The sequence below is a fragment of the Tyto alba genome, unplaced genomic scaffold (genome assembly GCF_018691265.1).
Source record: "Tyto alba isolate M040663 unplaced genomic scaffold, T.alba_DEE_v4.0 Super-Scaffold_14, whole genome shotgun sequence".
NCBI lineage: Eukaryota > Metazoa > Chordata > Aves > Strigiformes > Tytonidae > Tyto > Tyto alba.
Genome location: NW_024881276.1, coordinates 26,867,823 through 26,884,419, shown reverse-complemented (window position 1 = coordinate 26,884,419; position 16,597 = coordinate 26,867,823). Strand labels below are relative to the sequence as shown.

The window sequence follows — 16,597 nt, the reverse complement described above, 5'->3', positions numbered from 1 at the left end:
CTTCAAGAAGAACCTTAGAAATTTTGAAAAGAAATATGCTGCACGTAGCTTCAGATCTAAATGTCTTAATCACCTTTAAAAGTTTTTGCAGTATAGTTTTTTGAAGGTTTTTTTTTTTTTTCTTAAGTGCTACTGCCTTTTAAAATTAATAGAACACACATAATTTTCCCTAACTTTGCACCATTTTAGCAAGCATTTAATGAATTACTATGAGGAACAAAACGTAATCCTCCTACCCTCGCTTACATAACCTTAAACACAGGATTTTTAAAGGCTTTTTGAGAACTCGGTATGCCTGACTTCTCCAAAACAATAGTTTACTCTTGCACATTCATCTTTGGATGTCAGCTGTGGAAGTTACCAGGCAAACTGCTTTGATAAATTCTAACAGTGGAAAAGAACGAAGCTTTAGAGCTTTATAATGCTAGTGAAAACAATGTAATAGCAAATTATTTTTATTATGTGTGAATTCTGGAAGCTATTTCAGGAGTGAAGAAAATAAAAAATTATTTTCTTTTATTGCATTGTTGGTACTAACCCAATAATGAACCTTATGAAAGCAGATTGCTCACTTCAGCTAGCTAACAAATAATCAGCTTCAAAATTCCAACTGCAGAGAGCGTGCAAAAAAAGGAAATTATGAAACAAGGACTAACTTGGACACCTGATGACAGGTAAAAACATTGTAATTGTTAAGACACTTGGTAAGATGCACATGCGTGCACACAGGCCCAGAACAGAAGAATGTTCTTTTGTGACAACTGATTTGACTGTCATTTTGGAAAAATCACTGAAAGACATTCTCAGCACTTGTCAGATTTAATATGCATTTAATGAAGGTAAAAACATTAGGGTTTTTTTATAAATATTTTAAATATCCTTATTGCTAAAGACAAGTTGATGTAATTAACTAAATAGCAAAATAATTCATTTGTGTATTCTCATGAGGTTATTGATTACTATTTCACTGGTGTTAGATGCTTTACATTATGAACTAGTAGAGGTGGTTTGAAATGTGGCTTGTATAATCCTGCATCCCTTCTCCTTCTTCATTCCTCTCATGTTAGAACTTGAATGGTTGTCTCTTCAAACACAGCCTGGTCCAAAGCGTTCTTTCATAAGACTTTTTCCTTTCAGCAAATGTCATATGAGCACAGCCTTCCGCTTCAGTGGAGCTGTCCTTCTGCCTTGTTTTGGTAGCTTTACCAGAAGATGGTTCATACAGCCCAAAGGAATTTTTCACTTTTGATTCAGCTGTTTCACTGCCGTCCTGACCCACATGTCTACAGTTGCAGAGACTGCCTCTTTTTGGTTTTGTACCTGATGTAAGAAGCCCATGATACAAATTCTCAGTGGCTTCAGGGAATATGTACTTTTTTTTCAGCATAAGGGGTGTTTTGTTTCTTGGACCTGGAGTTAGACTTTTACTCCCTGCCTTCTCACCATTAGGTAGCTGTTCATCTGGCTTTTTTTCTTTTTCATAGGCTTCCTCATAGTTGTTTCCTTTTACAGTGTCACTTAGAGGAGTGTGTTCCATTTTCATCAGTTTTTTCAGCCGCTGTTGAAGTAAATCTGTCTCTCTTTCTTTCATAAATTCCAAACAAGTATATTCTTCCATCAGTAATCTGCCCTCCCTTAAATACTCTAAAATGAAATATTGTGGGTTTTAGGAATGTTCTTAAGTTGCCTAGGAACAGAGTCATGAAGCATTAATGAGAGCAAGTTTCACTTCTTATTTCATTGCTTAAGTTCTTATTCTTGATGGTATTTCAGTATTGAGGGCTATGACAATGCTATTTACGAATAAATATGACAGGATGGGGAAAGTTTTAAACAAGATCATTGTGCTATTGAATCCAGGTAAATATTTTTATTTTTAAATTTTTCATTATGTTTAATTTCATTAAATGAATTAGCATGCAAATATAATCAGTAATGGTTAAATATAGGGCCAGAAGAGTCATGTACAGTGCAACAGAGAAACCACATGAGATCCGAACTCCAAGTGTAATTTTCTTGCTTTTAAATGGAACTTAAATTATATGTATGATTTTCGTTGCCTTAATTGACAACACAGTTGCTTGTTGCTTGGAGCAGAATATACTGCAACTCTAACCTATAAAGGAGTTGGCTCCACTTTTCAGTAGAAAAAGGTGTGCGTATACTGAATGCCTACAGTTAAATACATTTGTCTGCTGCAGGGGACAAATTGTAGTAGGTTCTGTGCTTTGGAGAGACTCGAGGAGTACCTCCAAAATGAGATAGAGTCCAAGCTTAAAGGAGAAGTATGAAGTAGCAACAACTAAAATAGCTAAATAAGACTTCAATAAGTCTAATATTGGCAGTAGGAAAAAGCCAGAAGAGAGTCTGGCAAGCAGTAAGGAGAGAGATTCACAGGCCAAATCAGAAGACCTGTGTTTTCTGTCAATTTTAAAAGGGGATTTCAAAGACAGATGGTGGCTTTGGTTATCTGGTGGGGTCTGGAAAGGCTGCAGCCTGAAAAGGCAGAGTACAAAACACGGGAGTTAATGCATTCCAGATTACTAGCTCTGTTACTGACCTAGTAAGTGACCTCAACAACCTGTTTCACCTCTGCAAATGTGTGACCTTTAGGTCATGTAACATCTACCATTTGTGAAATATTTAGCATGATGGCATTCAGGTCTTGGTTCTTTCTACAAGCCTTACTACAATGAAAATAACTGGAATATTTTTAGAAATAAAAACTCAGATAAAGGAATAGATGCACTGGCTCCTTCCTTCTGTTCTATAGATTTTTTTCAAAATAAAGGTATTTATAGATGAGTCCCTTGCATATAACTTTTATATAAGAACACAGTCAGTAGCTAAGATTTACATTAAATCTATTTACAGTGATCACTGTAATGAGGAGATACTCCCAGCTCTTGAAGAAGTCCTTTTCCTTTCTCAGCAACAGATCTTGAGCCAGAAATATATGTTGACATCAGCTGTGATGAAGGTTCACAACCAACAATTTGAGACTGGTATTTGATTAGTGTGGAATTCACAAGATATTAACTAAAGTATATTTTTACAGATAAAGCACTGACTTTTTACCAACATAACCAGGAACTGATTTTAGAAGTACAGCAGTATGAAGATGCCTTATACTGGGGAGCTGCTCTGCTGCCAGTGCAGCACCACCGACAGCTGGATTTCAGTGACTCTTTGTACATTACTTTGTTGAACTAGTTCCTGTCAGTCAGGTGCCAGCTAATGGCTGTCAGACCCATGTAAATTACCAATGCCACTGGTTCATTCAACTTTCAAAAAGATCAAATGAGTTTCTGAGAAAAATGTTAAAATATACCTCTACGTGTTCCATTAAGGGTTTCTGGCTTTGGTATTTTCTTGGCTGATTGCTTTTCTGTTCTACATTGGGCATCTGTGTATACTTCATTTGCTTTAGTTTCTTGGTTCTTATCTTCTGAAACCTTTTTCTCCTTTTAATTAAGGTTAAAAATAATGAGGGAATACTTGTTTAGTTACTTTTAAAAGTGCACTGTCAGTGCAATACTTATAAAAATATTAGTGGTTTCTTTTACTACTATATGCTCATTTTGTATCACTAAGTTTGTCCTGAATATTTTCTGTAATATAATTACGTTCACACAAAATCCACACCCTAGAAAGTTAAGATGATGGATCAGACTATTCAGGCATATCACTGAAGTTGACAGAATAACAGACAGCTTAGCTGAGAGTTTAAACAAGATATTGGATCCAGATCTTTCCTACCTTTGTTTGCTGAATTGGGCTTTTTTCTGTTTCCCGAGTTTGATAGTGTGACAGCAGCAGTGATCTAAAACTCTGTTTATCTACTTGTACCGATCTGTTTATACTAAGACCTATTGAAAAAGGACAGTTGTTAGTAATACAGTAGTTTCTGGAATTATATTGTTGGTATAAACAAAAGATACCAGTATTATCAGTTGTCAAAGATATGTGGCCTAGGCATTAAACATTTTTTTTGCCACATCTTAATGCCCTTTAATAAAGAAATTCTTTGTTCTGCCTGATTTATGAATGCTGAAACACAAACATAGCTACTTGGACTTTTGAGTGTTTTCATCTGTATATCAGTACCTCACAAAGATACTTAAGTTTTAGATCTACAAAGTCCTGTTCAGATAGAACATGCAAAGTCAGACAAATGTGTCTGTACCTCAGAGCCCATACGGGCTTAGTCTGTGTGGTAACATTCTAATGTAAATTTAAGAGGTCTGGTAGGGGACCTCAACTTTCAGGTTCCTAAATGTGGATCTTACAGAGTATAATAAACATGCTTGGTTTTATGCCTTCTGACTTGGTTACTCACCTTTCTCAAAGTTAAATACTTATGTAAGGATTTATGGAACCAAACTCTTCAAAGGAAATGCTGAACACTATTTGAAATATCTGCGGTCTTTGAAAACAGTTTCCAAGGGAGTGATTGGATGAGACATTTAAAGAAATAGCTGAATGGAGATGGGATAGGATGGGGGAGGTGAGTTTAGTGTTGGTTTATATTATTTTTAGAATAATTTTTACATGAGCACAGTAGCTGAGAAAGTTGCTAGCACAGCAGCAAAAATGTGATCTTACCTACGTCAAAATTCAACCTTATTCCCAGTTTTGATCTCTGAAATCAGAGATAGACTCTCCATTAAAATAGTGACTTTCAAATGTTTGCAGCTTGGTGGTAAAAAGGATGTTGATAACCAATTTGAGGATTACTCGTTATGGAGGATGATGTGGGGGGAACTAGTTTTCCCTTTTGAAAAGCAACCAACAAGGAGCTACTTCAGCAGGTTTTTCAACAGAAATCGGCAGAGCGTTCCTCAGATTCAGAACTAGGGGGAGCTGTACCTCTAGATGAGCTGGTCTCACCTTCCCACAACTGAGCAAACTTTGCTCTCCTGAAGAGTTTATGAAATTAATGGCTTCGTTCAATAAAACAGTTTTACTTATGTACATAGAGCTTTCTGATAACCTAAGCAAGCCCACCTTCAGCTATTTATCAGAAGTGGCAAAAAATGCAGCCTCACATTTCTTTTTTTCTTTCATGCTGGGTAAAAATTTTTGCAAACACAGAACAGAAAATAACTACTTGAAGAAGTAGCTCTTTCTGTTATAGGAAAATTCAAGTCAGTAGTGAAAAGAAAAAACAATTGTCAGTAATTCCAGTTCTAGATTTCTAAATCATCTGCTTCCATTAACTGGCAGAGAATGAAACCTTTTTTGGTCAAAAATACCAAAAGATCAGTCAACTCTGCTTGGAACCTTTTCATTACAAAATATCAGGTCTCTTCTCCAACTAAGCTCCCTTATCTTGCTTAAAGAAAAGATCTTAACTAGTAAACAGTGATTTAAGTACTGCAATTTAAATAACAATGTTGTACAAGTCCGTATGTCAGTAAAATTTTAAAAAACACAGCTGGTTATGTGACATAACTAAAATTGGAATTCAGAACTTCATTAGAAAACCATGTCTGGCTTAGAATGAGAAGCAGGAATTTGTCAGGTTTAATTTTAAAGCTTGAATTACCAACCTTTTCCCTGCAGTTCACTTGTATTTAAGGCAGAGTAATTGATTTGCAGAGGCAATGAAGAGGAAAGAAATAAGCAACTGACTAGGATAAGACTTTGTACTGATACCATAATTTGAAGAATTCTGTGGGCACGTGCAATATTTCCAGCAAGATAGGTTGGCTACCATGTAAATTTTAAGGGCTCTTCTGTACCCATAAGAAGAAAGTTTTTATGGTCTTATGTTAAGAAAGTATTTTAAAGAGGTGTTTTACCCACAAAAGTCAATGTTCAGACTGTTACCCAAAATTAAGGGGGTAGGTTTGTTGTGCAGAAAGCTCTCCTTTAGGAAACTGACAGATTGTTTATGATCCTGAGTAGGAGGAAAAATACTACTTTCAGTGTGGGGAAAGTATTTGAAATCTTTGTATTACTTTCGTATAAAACATATCTATTAGTAAATTCTAGATACTACATCTAAAACATCTGACAATTAGAAATTTGTAAGTTTTACAAGAAAACTATCTTCTTCAACATTTTTGCCCCTGATGAATATAGTGAGCACATGGGCAACGTAACAGTTCTTGCCTTCTATGATTTGTGATTGTTTTTAGCTGTTGCTCCCTCTGTTCAATGGGTGGGATCTACTTGTCTCAACACAGGCGCCTCATGCTATTTGAGATGCCCTTGAGTATTCAGGGTATCCACAGAAGGCTGGCTGATATTACATAGGACTGATGGGACACCCGTATCCTTCTGGAACAACAACTACAGGGTCAGGCAGAATGTGCTAGGACATCTCAAATGGCACTGGATGACTATAATTAGGCAGATGAATCCCACACAAGGTAGCTGCTCTTGAAATGTTTGACAAACAAGATTGCATATAATGGATATTTTTCTCCAAACCTGTCTGCGCATTCATGTGGAAGAAATACTCTTTACTGAAAAGCTCTTTCTTCCTTGATAGAATTAACTTCCTATTGTTCTTTCCTACCATTCTACTATATTACTCTAAATAACAGCAATTCTGTGGATAGAATTGAGAGGATATAAAACAACTGGGTTATTACGAACTCTGGTTGCCCATTTAAATTTACTTAAGCTAAAAACCAAAGGACTACTAAGGATAAACATTCTCTTCTTTCAGGTAAGCTGACAGTAGGATCATCAGCCTGGCCTTTAAACTTCCCAAACCTTGCATCTGAAAACTTCTCTCCGTTTACCCCAAGAAAATGCAAGTTGCAGGAGCTTCAATAATGGATAATCTCTGCTATTTGTAAGTTACAGGGTCTAAGGATTTAAGATGAGAAAACAGTTTTTAAAGACCCAATTAAATTGATTATTTTTGCTCATATAAAAACACTTTGAAAGTCTATATGAAAAGTAGGAACTTGTTCTAGGAGGGTTGTTTGTGAGATGCTTTGAGCTAGTGAGCCATAGAGTCATAGAATCATAGGATAATAGAATGGTTGGGGTTGGAAGGGACCTTAAAGACCTTCTTCCAGCTCCACCCCTCCCTGTCACAAGCAGGGACACCTCCCACCAGCCCAGGTTGCTCAAAGCCCCCTCCAGCCTGGCCTTGAACCCTTCCAGGGAGGGGGCAGCAACAGCTTCTCTGGGCAACCTGTGCCAGTGCCTCACCACCCTCACAGTGAAGAATTTCTGTCTTCCATCTAATCTAAATCTACCCTCTTTCAGTCTAAAACCGTTACTCCTTGTCCTATCCCTACACTCTCTGATAAGGGTCCCTCCCCATCTTTCCTGTAGCCCCCTTTAAGTACTGGAAGGCCACTATAAGGTCTTGCCAGTCTTCTCATCTCCAGGCTGAACATCCCCAACTCTCTCAGCCTGTCCTCGTAGGGGAGGTGCTCCAGCCCCCTGATCATCTTCATGGCCTCCTCTGGGCCCCCTTGAGCAGGTCCATGTCCTTATGCTGGGGGCCCCAGAGCTGGACACAGCACTGCAGGGGGGGTCTCATAAGAGCGTAGCAGAGGGGGAGAATTCCCTCCCTTGACCTGCTGGCCACACTGCTCTTGATGCAGCCCAGGAAGCAATGTGGGAATTTAGGTCTAGGGTGGCCGCTTCTCCAGGCCAAGTCAAAGGGAACAGCCTGAACAACACTTAGTCTGCAAAAGCTTTGTAGACTGACAGCTTCACCTTGTTAAAAAACAAATGGTCAAGCAGTTCTTGATGCAAACAGACACTTAAAATAGCAGCACTGCTTCAGTGTCACTGTTAGTATACTAAAACTATGTATGCTAAACACTATTCATGATGAAAATTGAGTTAAATATTAAAAACGGATCATGTATTTGTATTCGCAATAATAAATGAGCAAAAAACCAAGCACTTCTCTTTAAATTACATGTGACCAAATATTTTTAGCCCATATAAAAATACTATACTGGCTTTTATTTTGGAATATACATCCCAGTTATAAAACAATGTAAGCTTCAAAAAACTAAACAAAAAAGCAAAATGAATATCCACATACTTTTTTCATGAGGTACTGAATCACTTTTGTCTTTTGGGATTTTAGGCATCCGATTTGCATAGATATTTTTTATATAAAGTTGCCGATCCTTTTCCTAAGAAGAAATAAACACTATTAAACTTCTAATATGCATTAAGAATTACTTTTTATCAACTTAGTTTTCCCATGTTGGGAGAAAACTGTGAGTTTGCTTTGTGCCAGGTCATGCGGTGACTGTCATTTACATAAATAGGAATCTGTCATTTACTTTCATGAGCCAAAACAAAATTCTCCCTTTTTAAGGCTACGAACACATCTGTACACCTACATGTTCTTTTTCATAACACAGTGCTCAGAAGATGAAGTCTTCTCTAATGATTTTTTCATTTGTTGTTCTAAGTGATTTCTTTCAGAGTAAGTACTTTTTGGCTTTACTTCCTTCATTTTTTACATTTATTTACTCAGTGCCCGTGGTTACAATGTGCTCAGTTCTGTTTTACAACCTATTGCTTGGGAGATGACATAAACTTCAGAGGCACAATTTTAAAATTTATTTAGCAACAGTCCTCTTTCCTTACTGAAATCTGTCTTAAACACAGAAGAGAGATTTCAGTAATACTCTCACCATATCGGTTTTTAGTGTGAAAACCAGGAGCTGCATTTACTTTGGAGATACAGGTTGTCCTGAAAGTGTGTCTGAATGAATGCCTTGAACGGTCTGAATAAGCCAGGTGCCCAAAACTGGGAATGTGTAAGAATAAACTCTGTAGTCCCACAGATGTAAGGTCAATAAGCATGTCTGGTCTTTGTGGTAAAACAGCAGAAGGTTTTCTGAACCTAAATATAACATTACAAGAACTGGACACACATAGAAAGCTGTGTGAAAACCAACACATGAAATATTTTAGAGAAGTGTTAAGGTGAGAACTGTACTTTAGAATAATTTGGAATAACTAGTGTTCCTGGGACTGTAATTACACCCATCTCCCAGATCTGTGCATGCAGGAGGAGATCAGGGTCTGGCAGGGAAATAGCACTGCAAGTGCTGGTCAGGGGACTCTGATACAGGGCCGGGGAAGAGCACTGCATTTTCTTCCTTTCCCCAACAGCCCACTGGGCTTTTGCAGCTGGGCAGCCCGGCTGCTGGCAAATATCAGGAGGAAAGATTCTGCACCCGATACATAGGTAAGAGGAACAGACAATGCCCCTGTGCAGAAATGCAAATCTCCATGAATCCTCAGGAGTTGCCTGTTTTGCCCTTCGCAATGCCTGGGGAAACTCCCCGCAGCTACATCTTTCACAGGCATTTGATTCCATTTGGAAAGAGAAAGGTCCCAACTGGGATCAACAAATGGATCGGTCATTTTACATAGAAATTAAAAAAGTATGTCTTAACTGTGTTACAAATACAGTTTAAGTTATTAAAAAGCCACAAGGGTTTTCATGTTTTCTGGAACATGTACTGTTTTTCTTGTTTACAACTCATATGACATACCATTAATGGCATTTTTTTTTCTATTTCCCTTTAGTGTCACTTTTAAGTTTTCCTGTATGTTTGGTTTACAAGCATTACAGGAAGTGTTGAACTGGACATATTTGTCCCCCAAATATTTGTCTAAAAACTAAGTTTGAATTTAAACAAACTGTTGGAACATTTATGTAAGTCTTTTTGTTAAACTGTAGTTTTGCAGACTGTAATATTTGGCTCATTTTGATTTGAAAGTGTTTCTGTAAGGGAGCTCACTTAAAGCTAGTAGATGAATGCGTTGACCTAGATCTACCAAAATGGGAACAAGTTGGTGTGGATTACTTGTTCAAATTGTGATGCATTAATCTCTGTTTTGATTAGTTATTGAACTATCAACTTTTGACAAATAGACCGTACAATAATTTAATCATTTGATATTTTGACCTTTTTTTGTAAACTATAGACTCAACTAGGAAACAAAAATTCCATTACTAAATAATATAAAAGAGGCAAAGAGAATAGGTAACAATAAATACTTGAATTTTCTTGTAGGAACAGAAACCTGTTTAAAATCTTGAATACCTTAATCTTCCGGTGAAGAGAGTTAATTTCCATTTGTAAATTCTTTGTAATTATCCCAGCTTCCACAGCCTTTTTGTTCTCATTTGCCAGCTGACGACTAAAGGTGCTATTGTTCAACTTCAGCTGCTTTTCTAGGCTCTTAAAAAAATTATATATTTTACCATATTGATGAAGTCAGTACTACTGCTGAAAAATTTCAGTTCTTAACAGATTTGAAAAATAAGCATGCTAATGTAATGAAAAGTAAGCTTCTGATAATTATATTCTATTGTAAACAATGTATGAAATGATGATGAAGTATCTGAAAAATTACCTTAAAAGTTAACAATAACTTGTTTAAAACCTAATTTCATTAAACAAAAAACATATATTCGGCATTCAAGCATAAAAAATAAGGCTGTACATTACCTTTCTGATGGATTAATGAATACAGTCATCTCTGAGAAATGTTAAGACAACATTTCTGTTCACACTGAGATCTATTAACTGCAGCAGCATAAGGAGGCTTAGTGTAAATGAAAACTAGGTAATTTATTGAGTATTTTATAGAGTACTTCATCATCAGAACCCAGTGCCATGCACTGAAACTATAGTTACTAAAACTGTAAAGTGGACACCCAACCCTGCATGCTTTTTATAGCTTCTCACTAGGAGTTCTGTAAATAGAAAGTTTTCAAAAGGGACTCTGAATTCAGCTGTTGAAATTTTAATCTTCTTTCATGTAATAAATGTACCTCAGACCTAGCTGTTCAGATGGTGAAATGCCCCTAAGATTACCTGGCTCTTTACTTAATTCTATGCATAATATACCCCATAGAAAAGAGAAATTAATTCCTGGAAAACAATGGAAATTTCACTCTTCCAGTTTTATATTAAAAACTGTATTCCTGTCCTTTTGTGAAAGCTTCACTAAGAGTAAATAAGCATGACATATTAATATTAAAAGAAGCTGAATTATCTCCTCTTAAACTCCCACCAGGCTTTTACTACAGTTGGATAATAGGCCAACAGTAGAACCAACCCTAAAATCTAGGACACCTGATTACTGCTTAATTCAGCAGCCGCCCTACAGCCACCTACAGTGAGTGACAGTAATTAGTGAACAGGAGATGTAGGTATGTCCATACTGCCCACCAGCACCACGTCAAAGCAACAGTGCTAGTTCCAGATAAGCCAGCTTTAGCTGTTCAAGGAACAGCAGCAGCATGGTGTTCTCACTATATGACTAGGAGTAATCCTGTGCTTTGCCAAGGTGAATTAGGGTCTGGGCCACTGTGTCTAGGCAGCCCAAGCAAGCGGGGGTACCCCATGCTGCTGGCAGGGAGCAGAGTAGGCACTCTGCTCGAGATGGCTCTCCAGCTATATGCTACGCTTCTGACCTATTAAGGCATTTGACTTAATTCCTGAAAGAACTTTATTGCCAGACTTAATCTATTCATACATTTCTGTCAGATTTTAAACTACTGGAAGCGGGTACTACTACCATTTTTAGTACCTTATACTCAGGACAGCACTGGATTAAAAAGAATGTTCAGTGTTACAGGATTGTATCAGAATCATTAATGTGACAGCAAGCAGCTAAAAACTTTCCACAATTCTTGCACAGAAACCTCTCCTATTGTTGTTTCACAAATACAGTGATATGTACCTATTACCTGTATTTTCTTATAATTCACGTCCATTTTTTCTGTAAGGACTGATAATCTGTGACCAAGTTCCTCTCTCTCTGCAAGAGCTTTGTCTTCTGAAAGCATATGCAAGGTCTGCAAAGCATCTCTAGCTTTTAGCAGCTCTGCTTCAACTTTTCTGAGCTTCTTGGATGTATTTCTCTCATCCTCCTGAGACATCCTCAGGAGTTTCCTTAAGGCTCTCACCTCATTATAGTGACTTGCTAAAAGATCTGGCAAGTTACGTTCTGAATTTTCGTATCTATGTATTGCTTTCGAGTGTTGACACTGAAGTCGTTTCAAAACCTGGTTTTCTAAGCTTGATGCTTCTAATTGGTGTTGTAAATCAAATATTTCATTCTTCAGCTCTTTAATTTTGTGAAGTCTTGTTGATGATATTCGCTGAGCCACTGCATTTTTTTTCTGGGAAATCATACTACTCTGCAGGCTTAAAAATGAAGAATTCTGATGTGGTGTCTTCTCAGCTGGTATTTTTTTTCCTCCTGTATTCAGACCAAAGCAGACTGGCATTGATATATAGCAATCATTAGAGACAGCAAAATCATTGCATGTCTTTACTGCTCACACAAGCTCATATACTGCTCATCCAAGCTACTTAACTGTGGTACATGTGACAAAATGCCCAAGATCTATACTATGACTCCAAAGTTCAAGTATTTCACAGATAAATCCATTAAAAATTTTGTATCTCTATGTGTGCATTTATGTGGCTGAACTGGGCCATAGCTAACTAGGTCTATAGGAGGTCAAGGTTCTCTTCTTTCATTCTCTGAAGGCATTTTCATTTGAAACAGCCATCATGACCACTTTGCATTAATAAAGGTAACCCCACAGGTTGTCTTCTGAGGTAAACAGCAATAATACTCTGGGAATAACTTAGTAAAGCATGTTTATGTTAAGACATTACTCCAACATCAATGGAAATAAATTTTCTCTCTGTAAACCATGCAGTTCACTAATGTAGCCATGATCTAGGGACTGATGAACCAAACTCAACCCATCTAGAAAGATTCCCAAGAGGGAGGACCTACACCTTGAATAGCGGGGTGATAGAAAAAAAAACAACATAGGTTTTTTCAGACCATACAGGTCTGCAAGAACTCAAAATCCAAGGTGATCACAATAGCACATGGTTAAATTTCTCTGCAGTTAGGATTTCTAACCAGCTTTCTAGAATTTTCAAGTCAGCTTTTAACTGAACTACATTTTTAAACCTTGCATGCTTATTAGTATAGAACAGTTATGCAGTTGCGTATACTGTTTCTATGCAGCAATTGAAAAAAATCTGTATGGGCTAGCATTCTAAGTGTATTACTGCCATTTACCTTCGTTTATGGCCAGCATTCTGAGTGAATGACTTTAATTTTCCTTTCCTGAAAGATAATTAGAATTTGAAAATAGTCAAGATTGTAAATCTGAGTGCGTTCCCCTTTTCAGGCATATACTCAATTTCACTGTAGCTCTCAAAGCATTTTGCTAGAAGTTTATTGCAATATTTTTTTTTTTATGATATAACATTTTAGGGATAAAATAGGCAAGGTCCTAACCTAAAAAACACCAGATGAAAAGGACAGATCTTTTCAAGCACTTCTGTTGAATTCAGTGCGTGTTCTGCCCCAGCCAGAACATCCCGTTGCAGATGGGAAGCAACATCAAACCAGTGGTAGGAAGAATAAAGCAGGACACTGCCTAGGGCACCACCACACCACGGCCTCGCTCATTCCATGACCTAAGCCAGAAGAGTGAAAAGCTACAGAAAGAGTGTTATCTAGGAAGAGAGAGATGTGTGGGGCAATGGCTTCAGTGGGGAAAGGGCTCTTCCCTGCAGCAGCAACACCTCTAGCGCTCTCTCTCCTTCCCAGCTGGCAGCAGCCCCACCAGCCTTCCTGTTCTCCAGAGCTTCAGCCCAGCTCTGCTCCCCCCTTCTCGCCGCAGGGCCTGGGGTTGGGCTCGGGCCTGACACCCACGTGCCTGGTGTGCGAGGCTGCAAGTTGGAGGAAAGTATGAAGGGGGTCAGTTATACAGTTTTGTCTGTCCTTTGCTCTCATTCCTGAAATACCTGATCCGCTCTGGGGTTTCAGGATACAAACCAGATGGTCTTTGTTCTGATGGCCCTGCTGACAGAGGAGAGAAAGCAGGGGCAAGCTGGTAGGACCTTGCTCATTGAGCCACACAGGGAGAAGAGACTATCAAATTCAGTGTGACAGCAGAAGGAAAGGATAGAAAGAATCTGAGATTTGGAATCAAAAGGAGGAGAGACTGTGATTTGGGCAGGGCAGTTATATTATTTTTACATATGTTTTAAATGGATTAAGAGGGACTATTGTGGAGGTTCGAGTAAACAGATTATAGCAGCCAGTTGAGGTCAGATGTGTTCCAGACCTTCTGCAGTGAGCAAAATTAACAGGTGCTGTGAAAAAAACTCACCAGAGGTAAAAAACAAAGCAAATGGAAGGTGTGCAAGCATCATACCTGCATGCTCTCTGTAATACAATTCCACTGCAGGAAGACTACAGTATGATTACAAATGTTGTCACACAAATATTTGCAAAATAAGAACAGCCATTACATGATTTTTTTTTTTTTTTGACAGAATGGAATGAGAGGATATAAAAGGAATGGGAAAATACCCTCCTGCAAAAGCTGACAAAAATTTTGTAAAATCTATACATGTCTATATAGAGTGAAAATGTAGGTTGTAATTGTGTTCATGGGAAACTGATCATTTCAAGTATCCGTGAACAAGCAAAAATAACCACTTAAAATATCCAACACAGCTAGTAGCCATTAATGATCCTTCTGCTAAATAGATCTGAAAAATATGGTTATTCTTTCTGGTCTGCTAGTTTCACACCAGTATGACTTCTTGACAGCAGCACATAACTTATATATTAGAAGAGGTAATCAGTAGCCTCTCTCTTTTTTTGGTTGATTTGCATCTTGTGGATTTGGTAGATCTAGATGAAATTTGAAGCTCAGCAGGAAAAGGGTCATTGGTTTTACACTCAATTTTTGACGTGGCATGGTGTAATTTAAGAAAGTATGGATCTAGATACAAAAACATGCAGATGTGAGAAGATTCTTCACTGTTAACATTTACGTAAGGGAAATATATTTGTGCTATATGGTCATTCCATTGAAGCACAAACTTAATTTTACATGATACACCATGACTAAGTTGGCCAAAACATGTGGGTTTTTTTGTCAAAACTGACACTTTTGTACAGACATATAGTTTTTGAGCAACTTCCCTCAGGAAAGGGTTTTTCAGACTCATCATGTGATGTATGGTCAAAATCAGAACTTGCAGTATGTGTGGGAGAGCCATTTTCAAGTCCTCAGATTAAAACTGAGAAATAAGGATTGCAAAGGTGTTCCCACATCTCAGGTGATTATTCTGCCTTTTGGATCGGCACATATTGTGGGATAACACAATAGGGAATCTCTACCTCTCTTCCCTCCCCTTCCTAGTGTTTAAACCAGGATTTATTATTGTTCTTCACTGAAAACCTGTTTCTTCTGTTTATCTACAAGAAAGTCTCTTTCTACTACTACCAGCAAACAAAGTACCTTTTATATCATCTTGGGGGAAGATATGCTGTCCTTTTTTCTTCTTCTCTTTCTCCTGTGTTTTCTTCTCTTCAGTTCCTGATGTTTCTAAATGTTTGCTGCTTCTAGCTGTTTCAGGACAAGTCACTGACAAAGGCCTCAGAATAGTTAGTGTGGTAATTTTCACCTCTGTATTCTGTACTGTGTCGCATACAATCATTACCTCTGCTGCTACAGCTGCTGCTTCTGATACTTCTGTGCTTTGGGGAATCTTTAGTATCCCTGCTTTTTGTGCCACGTTCTGACTTATTATCTTCTGTCACTAAAATATGGAGGAAACAATCATATGAGTTCACTGTTATGTTACAGTAGAAGACTTAAAAGTTGACCTCCATAACCCATCAGGAATCAGAATGTTATTGAGTTCCTTAAAGTTAACATAAACAGTACAAAACAGTGTTCAACTATCATATGTGATGCTAAAAAATACTAAGTTACCTTTAAAAAAAAACAGTCATTACTCTTTAACCCATTCAAATAATTGTGTGGTCTGTAGCAATTGGGTGAGTTGGTTTCCAGAACGAACTGCAATACAAAATATACTAATTTTTATCTCAGAATTTACTATGATACTGGCATGAATTTTCTAAAGATTTACAAAATACTACCATTTAAATGTAAATAGATACCATAGTTTGCTTCCTGTAATGTATACATTTTCTCCATGATCAATGTAATTTAAAAGACATGTAATTGTATTTATGCTCAATACGTACAAAGCACTTTACAATATTAAAAAAACAGTTGTTCATGTCTCTAGAAACTGGATATTTATGTGTTTTTATAATATTTTTAGTTTTCCATTAATGTCATAAAAATATAATTTTGTCACATTTTTCAATAACTAGATCATAAATCTGATCACAATATTAACTTATGCATTAAAAGAGAAAAAAAATCTTATCTGCCATATTAACATTATAGGTAGAGGATATAGCAGGACATAAAGCTGCACAACAGAGTATCTGGCTTAGAGACTGAAATAAAGGTTTTCTTAAACTTTGGGGATGCTGTTTATTTTATTTATTTTCAAATCAGAATTTTTTGTAAAAACATAGAAGCTTGCTAAATAACCTCACAATGTAACAAAAGTGTCTCTGCACAATTTCAGAAGAAACACTGGAGAAAATTTCAGTGTTTTTTTTAATGAAAACAATTTATTTACAGCCTAACTGTATTTAACACATTTGTTTGCTTTTGAAAACGCTGCAGGACACTTATGTCCATATTTATGCAGCCATATAG

General features: G+C 37.2%; 1 protein-coding gene across 1 annotated transcript; it reads right to left on the bottom strand.

Annotated features, from left to right (window-relative positions):
• Positions 1 to 861: 861 nt before the first annotated feature.
• Positions 862 to 12,225, bottom strand: LCA5L (lebercilin LCA5 like). Its single transcript, XM_009972104.3, is given in 7 exon segments — positions 862 to 1,123; positions 1,125 to 1,644; positions 3,332 to 3,464; positions 3,760 to 3,869; positions 8,027 to 8,120; positions 10,056 to 10,193; positions 11,711 to 12,225. Coding segments are annotated over 7 exon segments (1,578 nt in total). The 5' UTR covers positions 12,158 to 12,225; the 3' UTR covers positions 862 to 987.
• Between the last annotated feature and the right edge of the window lie 4,372 nt (positions 12,226 to 16,597).